At 47.7% G+C, this 12,696-nt stretch overlaps 1 protein-coding gene across 1 annotated transcript in view; it reads left to right on the forward strand.

Annotated features, from left to right (window-relative positions):
- The first annotated feature begins 668 nt into the window (after positions 1-668).
- Positions 669-12,696, forward strand: part of Map1b (microtubule associated protein 1B) — a 96,759-nt gene continuing 84,731 nt past the window's right edge. Inside the window, exons 1-2 of the mRNA XM_005356427.2 lie at positions 669-943; positions 8,854-8,955. Of these exons, the coding sequence (XP_005356484.1) occupies positions 760-943; positions 8,854-8,955 (286 nt within the window). The 5' untranslated portion in view covers positions 669-759. The remainder of the gene's footprint in view (positions 944-8,853; positions 8,956-12,696) is intronic.

A 12,696-nucleotide genomic window follows, 5' to 3' on the forward strand; every position in this document is an offset into this window, starting at 1 on the left:
TGAAGGGGGTAAATATTCCTGTTTAAAAAAAAAAAAAGACAATACGACTTTCTAAATCTGCAAGGTCAAAAAGACAGGTTCCAGTCTTCTTGAATGGGGTACCCCCAGCGCCCACTGTGATTGTTGCAGCTACTCAAATCCCGACTTCCATGGTGGATGGGACACAGGCAGAGGCCTGATGCGCACTCGGGACTCAGGACATACTCCCATTCTAAAACAGGAAGTCAACCCGACTCCGGTATAGGAAGGTTGACGGTTTGGGGCAGAAAGGTGTACGTCTGTAACCGCGGTGGTGCGGGTACCCCTCAGGGCTACAGCAGAGTTCTTTGGGTTCCCTGGAGCCTGGCTCCTGGCCCTGCCCAGACCATTGTCCACACACCTCGTCCCTCCAGCTTCCGGGCCGCCGGCGAAATGATTTGCTGCGGATGACATCAGCCCTGGGCCAAGGGCTGGAGGAGTGGAGGCAGCCACCACGAGGATGTGCCGGGTGGTCCTTTCCTCCTCCTCTTCCTCCTCCTCCTCCCAGGCTCCTAGCCTAGTCTCCATATAAACGGCACCGCCTCCCCGGCCTCTCACTCCCCGCTCCTCTCTTCCGCGCCGGGAGAGGGCGGAGGGGGGAGGCGACGCGCGCCGGGAGGAGGGGGGGACGCAGGGGGCGGAGCGGAGACAGCACCTTCGGAGATAATCTTTTCTCCTGCCGCAGAGCAGAGGAGCGGCGGGAGAGGAACACTTCGCCTAGGCTTTAGCAGAGCCGGCACGATGGCGACCGTGGTGGTGGAAGCCACCGAGCCGGAGCCATCGGGCAGCATCGCCAACCCGGCGGCGTCCACCTCGCCCAGCCTGTCGCACCGCTTCCTAGACAGCAAGTTCTACTTGCTAGTGGTGGTCGGCGAGACGGTGACCGAAGAGCACCTGAGGCGTGCCATCGGCAACATCGAGCTGGGTAAGCAGTCCCGCGGCCCCCCAGGGACGTGCGTTAGGGGATGCGCCAGAACGACCCCACCCAGGGCACGACGGCCACCTTGTTCTCCCGCGCGCCCCGCACCCACGCCTCTCCAGGCCACCTCCCATACTCCATCTGGACCCTTTTTCTGAGCTAATTTCCAAATTATTCTATTTGAGACCCATAGAGACAATCTTTAATAGCCCCGAGGAATGGGTCACCTGGCTGGGTCTGGGGCCACCTTCGACTTGGCTACCTCCTATCGTGCTCAGTGAAATGCAGGTGTCAGAGGAGCGGTGGCCATAATAAAACCGCAACCGCAGGCGGAGAAAGGGTGGGGTGGACCTTGTTTTTTCAGAACCTCTCTTTTCACACACACCCCCACGCCCTAGCCAAAGGCTGGGACCCTCTTCCCCTTACCCGAAAACCTGGGGTCGAAATACCATGTGCCAAGGCCCGCATGGGAATCGTCCTCATCATAGCTACCTCGTGCCACCCGCCCCTGACACACACACACACACACACACACACACACACACACACACACACACACACACCACATTCTGAGAATGGAGAATACTCTTTCTGGCTTAAAACTTCCCGATCCTTTCTTTCCTGGGATGACTAGGCTAGTCCTAGTGCCACGCCCGGTCCCCCCACCCCCCGAGGACACAGGCGTGGAACCTAACCCGTCTGCGCTCTTCCCAGACGAAGCCTGGCTGCGCTCCTGCCCCTGAGGTCCTGGCTTCAGCTTTCAGAAAGGACAATGGGACCCCAGGTTGTGGGGTGGGCTTCCTTGAAAAGTCTCAGCTTCAGGAACCATAGCTTGAATGGGAGGAGGGGGTGGCAGGGTAGGGCCAGCTCCTGGGCTGCTGCGCGCACCAGGAGCGGGCTCTTCAGAGGCCGAATAGCGGTTCCCGGGGAACCCTGGGCGGGGCTGGGAGGGTCCAGGAGGGCGCAGTCTCGGGCGAGCAACCATTGGCCCGCCCTTCAGCCCCACCCGGGCCTGCCGCAGTGCCCGCACAGGGCAGTCGCACCTGCCCCCGCACTGCGGCGCCCCCGGCTGGCCCGGAGCTCGCTCTGCCCGAGCTTCGCGAGGTCGGGGGCCTTGCGCCCACCTTTGGCTGTGAGCGGCTTTGTTACTCTCCCAGTCCCCCCCCCCCCCCCCGTCCCCCGGTGGGCAGCTCTGGCCTCTGCCTTATTTCGCCCCCACTCCGCATCCTTCCCTTCATTTCATCCCTGGCAGAGGTCCCAGGGTCCCGGTACAGCCTGAGCGCTCTATTCTCTCGGGGTGGTGCTGAAACGTTTCTGCCAGGAGACACCGGCTGGTGGGCGTGGTGCAGTCCGCACTGCGGTCTCTACGGCAGCCCGAGGCGGACAAAGGGCGTTCACTCAGCCCTCCTTTCCCGCTCCCACACACGCCAATAAAAGAAGGACGGAACGATTTTGGTATAGATGAATAAATAAATAAACAAAAGCTTGTCACCTGCTTCTGCATTTGGAAATAGCCACTTGTCCCCAGAACAAAAGGCTGCAGGGTGGGGACTGGGGTTGCAGACCCGGTTCTTTTGTTTAACTTTAAAGCACGGATTTTTCCCTTTCAGCTAAAAAGAAAAAGAAAAAACAAAACAAAACAAACAAACAAACAAAAGTGAGCAGAAAGCCAGTCATGATTTTTCATGCGGAAAAAAAAATTATTTATAAGAGATTTCAGAAGTGAAATGATTTATCCGAATGTCTCAGTATTCCTTCGTTTTCAGACTATAAGCCTATGATCTGCTTCTCAAACTTAGTTTATTTGCCTTTTTTCTCCTTGGAAAAACTCACACGTACTGACTTTGGGTGTGGCTATTGTGGGAATTAATGGCTGGGTGTTTTAAAATCATTTTCTTTATGTAGCATTGCTGGGAAATAACACATTAAGGAGTGCCTTCTCACCCCCAGAATTTTCAGCATCACCTTTTGTGGTGCCGGGAGAGGAAACATTACGCCCATTTTTAGATTTTAGAGGTTAGGGACCCAGAGAGGCAGGAAGGGCAAGGGACAGACTCAAGGTCACGTTGCAGAGCGGTGACAGGAGGACCGGTACCGCTGCGTCACTCCTTCCTTGACCAGGTCAGATGGCAGTGCGGCAGGCTAACGTCAGAGAAGGATTCAGCCGGCAGTTTTCAGACTCAGTCTTTGTACTGCTATCCACTTGTGGGCAGCTCTCCGTGCAGGGGGCGTCTCGGCCATCACCTTCCCACTGCAATTATCTTCCTGCTTTGTTACCGGGCTGACCATCCTTCAGGTGTTCCGCTCCGTGGTTTATTCAAGCCTTTCTGTCGGAGGAGAAAATATGCTGCCAAGGAATCTTGTGATGCTCGTTCCTAGCTTTAGCATTTAGTGCTAAAAATCCAGATTTGTCTTTCTAACATTAAAAAATAAAAGAAGTTTGAATTTAAAGTATCAATGAGAGAGGAAAAGCACAAAGCATAGGCTAGCAGTTCACTGAATTTTCACGGATTGGGCACACCTGTGCTGTCCAGACGAGAAACAGCCATCACTATCATCCCAGAAGCCACCCCACCCACCAACCCCAGTGTTCACTTTTGCAATCACCATGCTTTTCTGGTTTTCAATTCCCTAATTTGGTCAGGCTTTTTGCATGGATCCCTGAAATGGTTATATCGATCTCATTAAGAATCAACCAAGTGTGTGGGCCCTACGGTTTCCTCCAGGGTAGTAACAGATGTTGCTCAGCCTCTGGAGAATGCTCTCCTGGGTCCTGGGGTCTCCGATGCGGCTCACATGGCCCTGCCTTTCAAGGATAAGTAAAAATCCTGCTTCCCAGCTTTTCAGACAGTCTGAGATGACTTAGCAACAGGGAGGTAGGCTCGGTTTCCTTGGCATGACTCGCTGCTGCTTCAGCTGGCAGATCCCAGCTGGGCCTCCTCCAGAGGTCACTCCGATGCCACTGCTATTGTTGCTGGTGCCTGCAGGCTACATTATGTGAAGCAGGATGGAACTGCTCCAGGGGCTCAGCTCTGATTGTGAGCTGCCTGCAGGCTGGGAAAACAGTTTCTCATCTGTTAGCCTTTCTTATTTCCTCTTCCTTTCCCATCCAAACTCAGGCACCGTGCAGTTGGAGACCCTAGAGACGGGCATATTTGCCATCTGATTGATTACCCAGGGCACTCTGGAAAAGGGGGGGGGGGGATCTGGACCCCTGCTGAGGGATGGTAGATAATGCAGTAAAGCAATTGGCCCGAAACACCTCAGTGTGGATGCTAAGTGCTTCTTGAGACCAAGGGAGAAAAATGGTCAGCCTTATTTCCTCAGCTGTGTTCGAAAAGCACAAAGTCAAAGTCGGGGTTGATCATTTCTTCTCCAGAGCTTCAGACAACAGTGCTTCCTCGCATTGGTCCAGCTACACTGATGTAGTTATACAGACTTGATTCCAAACCATTGTGGCCACCACCGGCGGAGTCATTTGCCCCTTCCCAATTGGTCCCAATGTGGAGTTAACCGATAACCTTAAGTTTAGCAAAATGCTGGTGTTTGGATATATTTTAATATCTAGGCTCTATACAATACCTAGCAACCTGAATTTTAAAGCTTGGTGCAAAGATTTTTCATTGATTCATACCATTTTTTTTTAAAGAACCCAAACCACCTAACAAATGCTAAGTGCCAGTTTAATGCTTTCAATTGCTATTATAAGGCAACTGTCCCTCTAGGTGACATTAGAAATAAGATGTTCTCATGGCAAGACAGATAGCTGTAGTATCCACTGCCTTGGATCTTCAAATGTGAGTTGAGCTGGTTACATTGTAACAGCCCAATGCTGCTTTACCCATTATGTTCTGGACAAAATGGTAGGCCAGAAAATGAAGAACCTGGGAAAGTTTTGGGTTTTAATTTTCCTTTTCTTCTAGAAAGAACAAAAAAAAGTGAAAACCGTATACGATGGGAGTTAAAGAGACACTAGAATGTGTTACATTTATTATATTTGTCTTCGCACTTCCAAAGTCAGAAGGCAGATGGGTTTTTGCTTGCGCTGCCTAATTGGTGTTACCCACCAAGGGCTCTGGGATCCAGGCTGAAATACAAGCCTGTCAGTCCCCAAGTGGAAGGTCATTAAATATATGCTTTACTGTTAATCTTCCTTAAGAGCTTACTTCTCAAAGCAATTTTTAATTTTTAGGTTAAGAAATAAATTCTTAAAAGTCACTGCTTGCTTCTGTAGTAAGATGTTATGGAAGACAGTGAGTTTGTCACGGTCAGAGGTTTGAAGTGACGTGCTATAAGATGTCATTGGCATTACACGCGAATATGTGTCGGACATCAGATTACAGGCTTTGGAAAGAGAACAGCAAACCAAAGGTTGGGTCAAAGGAAAACTGGGAAATCTCTTCTCTAAAAAGCCGATTAACATTTTCTCTTCTAGGTTCAGGTTACCTTTTAGTGTCGTTTCCCAAACAGAATCATAGAGTTACAGGCTGACCCATTCAGATTTACAAGAAATAATCCAAAGCTGTTTTCTCAAAGGGAACAGTTAAATTGTACCCATTGATGACAACAGCTTGTGAAAGGCCCAAGGAACTGTCACATCGAACCTCTGAGTAATGGCATGCACTGTGTGGCCCATTTATTTTCCTTTCTTTGGTCTGCTGCTTCTATTAGAAATATACAGTTTTCATCCATTAAAGGAGAGGTGCTTTTTTTTGGTTTTATTAAACCCCAAATCCCTCCATCATCAGAGTACACTTGACACAGTCCAGCCTGCAGACTTAGGGTCTGAGGCTCGTCTTCCTTCTCTGCCTCGCCTTGCTCTGAGATGCTTCTCCTTCTTTTTCCATCTGTTAAGAACCACGTGCCTGTTGGCGTCTTTGTGCACTGCTACCGCATGGGGTGAGAGAACGGAAAAGAAAAGATGCTTTCTTAGATGCTTTCTCTTCACCTGGGATGGGCACAGTGAGAGTGTTTGCTTCCTGGGTCTGGGCCAGGATCCGGGAGCAGCCAGGAGCATTCTCGAGGGCCAGATGTCCCTTGAGCCCTGGCATTTGAAACACAGAGGCTTACTACCTCCAGCGGCTCCAGTTGTTAGCCCCTGGGTGACTTCACTCAGGGTGAAGTCCTCTTATTGCTACATAATCAAAGCCTCAACAAGAGTTTGTCCTTAGAAATAGAGAATCATCAGAAAAAAAAGGGTCAGACATATAGCATGGGTTCCCTGCTTCTCAATCTCTTCAGAACCTCCCACCGATGCCCGGGCATCCCCTCTGCCTATGGAGTCCAGAGGGAAAATGTGGCAAGGGCTTATCAACATCAGGGGCTCCAACTTTGGCTCCCAGTTAGGCAAAAAGGGGAGCTCTAAAAGCTTAGTAAAAAGCAACCAATCTTTATTTGGTTTCTCTTTATTAATACTATTCAGCATAAGGTGCCAAGTCATCACTAAGTCTCTTATTTCTGAACTCAATATGACTCCAAAAATGTCCACTTCCCCCTAAAGTAACCAGGGAATCTGTTGCAATCTTTATTTTATAAACTACAGCCGCGATTGCATGTCGTATAAGAAATACTTTGGCTGGAAATTGCTGTCTCGAGAGAAAGAACGCTGAAGTTTTCACTTCCTTGGGCATTTACACACAGGAAGTTTTTTTTTAATCATCTGTCTCCTGGTTTAATTTAAAAATTAATGGATTTCTTAAGGTTTAGCATTTTTTTTATTGTCATCACTTGTGCCGTGGCGAGGGGGAAGTGCAACAACAGCGCAAGAGCAAGCGGGTGCCTAACCCCAGATGCTGCTATTCCGATAATGTAGCCATTTAGATGCTACTTAGAACAAAGATGGAAAAATAGTATGAATTTGATTTTCATACATATGTCTCATTATTAACTTATTGACCCAGCTTGACAAGCCAGAAGACAAAGTGGAGCTCTGTCAACAGCCCCAATTTAGCCGCCCAGACGGGAACTCAATGGCTTCCCACACGGGGCTAGTATAGAGTGTATATGTTGAAGTGAAATATTCTAATGAATTCAGACCTCTCAACCTGTCAAGCGCTGCAGGGAACAAAAAGAAGCCATTTATCATTGCTCTACTAAAAAGACCTACAAACTCTCAACATGCCTTTCTTGTTAAAATTTAAATATTCCATTAGCACAAATGCAAACTGAGGCCTTTAATGTTTCCAGGGAGACTCATAAAATGTCCCTTATAATTTAGCCTCTCCTTAGGAATGCTCCTTGGGAACGTTAACTCTTTCTTATCTGAACTCCTGTAATTCCTGTGAGGGACTCTGCCTCCATCTAAGGGGCACGCGGCTGCTTGAAAGATCTTCCTCTGATGGAAACAGTCTTTGTCCAACAATCTAGACGCTCAGGTATCAGATTTACAATGTCAAGGGCAGCCTGGACTAGAGAGAGTAAGTTTGAGGCTGGTTTGAATGTGTAGTTAAGATCCTGTCTCAAAACAAACAAACAAACAAAAAAGCAAAAATGAGAGAGAATGAATTTGAAGATACCTTTACATGTACAGTGAACTCAGCTCCACAATCTTTTAAAAGATATAAATATATCTTTAGCTAAGATATTATATATAATTAATATACGTGTTATATATCTTTATGTATATTGCACACAATCATTCCTAAGATAAAAACATTTAATCAGTTGCAAATGTTGATAAATACAGGCATTAAGGATTTAGAGGTGAGTTTCATGCACTGCCATTTGAACCCTCTGGGCTGATGGCACAAATACCAATCAATCAATCAATCAATCAGTCATTGGCCATTTGGTTAGAGATAGTTTACTTGCAGAGTTAAACCTAAGGGCTCAAGCCCGTCTTGAGCCCCTCTCTTAGGAGCTGGATAATAAATATTTGTTGGTTCAGACATTGATCCCTGGCAGTTGAGGACACTCACACCAGTGTACAGTCGTAGTCATGTGGACTGGCTCCATCATGAGCAATCTGTTGGGGAAAGTCTAAGCACATACATGTGAACACACATACATGTGAAGACACATACACATGAACACATATACACATATGTTGTCTAGGGTTCTTGGGTTCTCAGCTCTTCCTGGCTTTTGTCCAGTATACTCCTGACTTGTGTTTCCCTCCAAGGCATCCCATTTGGGATGAGGAGGGGGAGCCGGAAGTAAGGAAGAGAGACTTCAGAGGTGTGACCAGAACCAGAAACTACAATCATTCTCATTCTTGATTGTGGGGTCCTCTGTTCCCTAATTGTTCCTTCCATGCTAATGCAGGGAAGTTCATGCCACTCTCAATTCCATCAGAGTCCTATCAAGTGTAAAAAGGTGCCGCTTTTCTATTTTTTTTTCCTTCTGGATTAAAAAAAAAATCAGCACAACTCACAATTGTGAATAAAATCATTCCCTGCCCAGTTGATTAGATAAAAGAAATGACTGATAGGAATCCTAGGCCAAATCATGCTTATTAGAGATCACACGATTAACAAACTAATGCGAGAAATGAGGAAAGAAGAAACCACACAAACACTGCAAGAGCATCCTTTGGAAACCAGAGGCCTGGGCTTGGATTGTGGCTGCCATTGGATGGTGCATCTGACGCTGGTCTGCAACCCTTTAGCCAGAACTGGCATCTTCTGCCCGTTCTCTCTCTCCTCTAGCCTGCCGTTTCCCGGATAACTCTTTTCTTTCTAGCTTACAGCAGCACTGCATTTCCGTTTTCCGAAGGGCAGGACCTCATCCCCTCCGTCAGTTCTCCCTCCCTTGTGTGTCTCTGTGGAGGGACCTCCCCTTCTCCATTCGTGGGCATCCACTGCTAGCCAAGGGACTCGCTAGAAAAAGGCCCGAGAAACCTTTGTAGGGATGCTCTCCAAACCCACTCAGAGATGCCTCCCTGGAAGCTTGCCAACTATCTTCCTTTTCCTCCACAGGAATCCGATCATGGGACACAAACCTGATTGAATGCAACTTGGACCAAGAACTCAAACTTTTTGTATCTCGACACTCTGCACGATTCTCTCCCGAAGTTCCAGGTGAAGTTTCTGTTAGTGTGAACCAAGAACATTGGGGAAGAGCGAGGGGCAGGACATTGGCCGGGGAAGAGCGAGGGGCGTGACATTGGCTGGGGAAGAGTGAGGGGCCTGACATTGGCTGGGGAAGAGCGAGGGGCGTGACATTGGCCGGGGAAGAGCGAGGGGCGTGACATGGGCTGGGGAAGAGCGAGGGGCCTGACATTGGCCGGGGAAGAGCGAGGGGCGTGACATTGGCCGGGGAAGAGCGAGGGGCGTGACATGGGCTGGGGAAGAGCGAGGGGCGTGACATTGGCTGGGGAAGAGCGAGGGGCGTGACATTGGCTGGGGAAGAGCGAGGGGCCTGACATTGGCTGGGGAAGAGCGAGGGGCGTGACATCGGCTGGGGAAACTTTGCCTAGCAGGGGAGAAAAACAAACAAACAAACAACCTTCCTCTCTTTGCTGCGAGGTTTTTGGTATTCTGTTTGTGTCAATGACTTTAGCCAGTAGTCACAATCTAAGAAAGTAGAATTTAAGTGATTGTCATGCGAGTTATTTATGGTGTGGATTCTAGGTGAGAGGTTTCAAAGTCCAGACTATTTCCCTTTTTGGTTTCGATGTCTCTGACCTCGAGATTACTTCAGTATTAATTTTACTCAAAGCTAAGAATACAAATCGGATGCTCCTACGATCCTCCAACTCCCTTCTCTAGAAAGAAAAAGGACACATGGCGTTTCAGGCACAAAAGATGTTTTTCAGCTCAGAGATCTTCCTCAGTGTGGGGAAGAGTCTGCTAGTCCAAGCTGCTGTAGAAACGCTCTTTCTTTCAGAATAAAAAAGAGCACAGTAGGAGAATCAAAGGTAAGGACCCAAACATTGGTCAGGTAGGAAGCCGTTCCCTGACAGCCCTCTCCATGAGGATATGCCTCGCTCCGCGTCTCTGGGTTTGGGTGATAGTTTATGCAGCTTCGTCTCTTCTTCCATTCTCCCAGCTGCTTCCACTGGGGCATTATAAAACAGTTTTCTGGCTCAGGAACTTTCTAAACCCAGGTGTGTCTGTCAAAAGGGTTACCACTGACATGATACTACATTTTATTTCTTGACTATTATTTGAATCTTACATAAAATCAAGAGTTTTCTCCCTCTACTTCACTGCTCTGATTTCTTATTGGCATTGACAGAACATCAGGGGTGAAGGTTGGAGCTTCTGAGACAATTAGATCATATTCCGTCAGCCCATGTGTACTGAGATTTGAAACCGCTTGTGTGGAATATTAATGCCTTCGTGAGTCATTCTTAACTCAGTAATATAGCCATGGGGCTGTCCCCTGCTTTTCCTCTTGAATTTGAGCTTAGAATAAAACCCCATACATTCCAGTGACCCTCAACTACAGCTTTCAAACCCAGAACTGAATGTGTTAATAAAAACAGAGAGAATATGGTGGGCAAGGTGGGTGGGGACGGGGAAGGCACTATTTAGGGACCATCAGCATGTACTTTGCTGAAGGCTAGGTACAGCTTAAGGTATTTCCTCATTATTGTGTTTTATTTTTTTGTCTTGCAAATCGCTGTAACGGATCTCACAAGAGATGAGTGCCCTTTTACAACAAGTATGTTTGTTTCAACAAGTAAAAGCCAAGCGCCTGTTGATTCTCTGTAGGTTCTTCTGGCTTCCTGCTTTGTAAGACTTCTTTCTTTTATTTTATAAACATGTGGCTTTCATTATATACGTTCATATTTGGATTGCCTTTATATGATGACAGATGTGTATTGCCAAGTGAAAGACTGCAAAAACTGCTGAAGAATTAATGCTTTCCAGACTAAAGGTCTAGCTTGGACTACTCCTGGAGACTAGAGAGAGAATGCTCTCCAAATTGCCTTGTTGTGACGTACCCTGCCCCTTCTCCCTCCTGCTGTCACCAGCTATAACAGGTCACCTATCTAGCAATGTCAGTGCTGGTTTGGGGACTGGCACAGTGCCCTTAGCATTCTGGCCAGCTGCAGAATGAGTTAATATTAGGACTGTCCCTCAGTGCCCCAGCTTCCCACTGAGCAAATCAAATGCATAGGGCCCCTGAGGCGGCATGAAGTGTTCTAACCGAGACTCTAATACAGGTTAAATATTCTTTATCTAAAATGTTTGGGACCAGAAAAGTCTTAGATTTTTGGAGATCTGGGTTTTCAGGCCTTTGCATCCTTAACCCACAAATCTAAAATTCTTTAATCCAAAATCTAAAATCTGTCCACGACAAAAGCACAATTCATATTGAATCTCAGGTGTGTTGCAGAAGGAGGTGAAAGGGCAAGAACACAGATTGGGTGGGTGGAGAGAGCAAGACGATCCTTCCTTTGAGCTCAAGGAAACCTTTAGCGAAGCTTCCTGAACACCCTGGAGAAGTTTAGTCTGATTCTAGATACATTCAAGTCTAGTGGCCTCTTCCCCACACATTGGAGACTCACTGGAAGCCGAACTGTGTCTCTCAGGCACAGCGGGATCAGTCAAGCCTCCTCATTTAGAGTCCCAGCACTCTGGAGGCAGAGGCAGGTGGATCTCTGTGAGTTTGAGGCCAGCCTGGTCTATAGAGCGAGCTCCAGAACGTCCAAGGCTACACTGAGAAACCCTGTCTCAAAACATCACCCCCTTCCCGCAAAAAAAAAAAAAAAAAAAAAAGTCATTGTTTGTTGGTTGGTTCATTTGGTTTGGTGAATTTTTACCTACCAGCCTTATAGTAAGATATATGTTACCATTTGTGGCTCTGTAGACAAAGGGTCTTGTGGAAGTCAGGTCCATTGTACGTTTATGTTGGTTGTTATTTTCTTTATTATTTTTAAAAATCAGAAGTCATATATGAAAAATTGGTGGTTGCCTTAATTGCAAAGGGCAGACCACGTGGGGGGAATGAGGCCCTCGCTCTCATGGTACTTTAGACTTTGTACTGTGGCTTTGGGGTTCAGTAGGAGTCAATCACTGTCTCACTCAAAATCAGTCTGAATTGTCATTTGAGACCTGGGTTGTAAGTGGCCTCTGTACACTGGGTGGATTGGCATAGTGTGACTCCTTCGGAACGTCAGTCCAGAGGTCCTGGTGTCCTATAGCATTGGCAGACTATATAATTTTGGGGCTGGTCAGCCACTGACGTCTACACCAGTGTCTCAAACCAGCCAAGTGTGGACTTGACTCCCATCTCTCAGCACACCTATGCTGTGTAGCAAGGCCATTCCCTGTGGACTTTTCCTGGCTGAAGCTTTCTGGCCATGTGAGAACTGGACTAGTCAGCACAATGGTCCTGAAAGAGCAGCCTTGTCTTTGACTCAAGAGACAGCTCAGCAACTGAGTCTTTCCAACGTAGAGAAACATGTCATTTCTGAGTCCCCACGCTATCATAAAGCTGTTGTTTGTGTACATGATCTTTGTGCCTTCATGATGTTGGGTTTGAGTCATTGTTGTAGGTCTCTAGGAGAAAGAATCAGCAAGACTTCCTACAGAAGCTCAGGCTTGCCCTGATGCATAGAATTGTCTTCACTTCCATTTGTACTGTTTCTTTCCCAGGTTTAACTGCAGATCTTGGTGCATATAGTTACAGGCGAGGTTATCTTCTGAGGGCATGGGAAGTATCCCATGATTGGGATGGGGAGACTCCCCTCTCAAAAAAAAAAGGAAAGAAAGAAAGAGGGGGGAGGGAGAGAGGAAGGAAGGAAGGAAGGAAGGAAGGAAGGAAGGAAGGAAGGAAGGAAGGAGGAGGGAGGGAAGGAGGGAAGGAGG

This window comes from Microtus ochrogaster, chromosome 19 (assembly GCF_000317375.1).
Source record: "Microtus ochrogaster isolate Prairie Vole_2 chromosome 19, MicOch1.0, whole genome shotgun sequence".
Lineage (NCBI taxonomy): Eukaryota > Metazoa > Chordata > Mammalia > Rodentia > Cricetidae > Microtus > Microtus ochrogaster.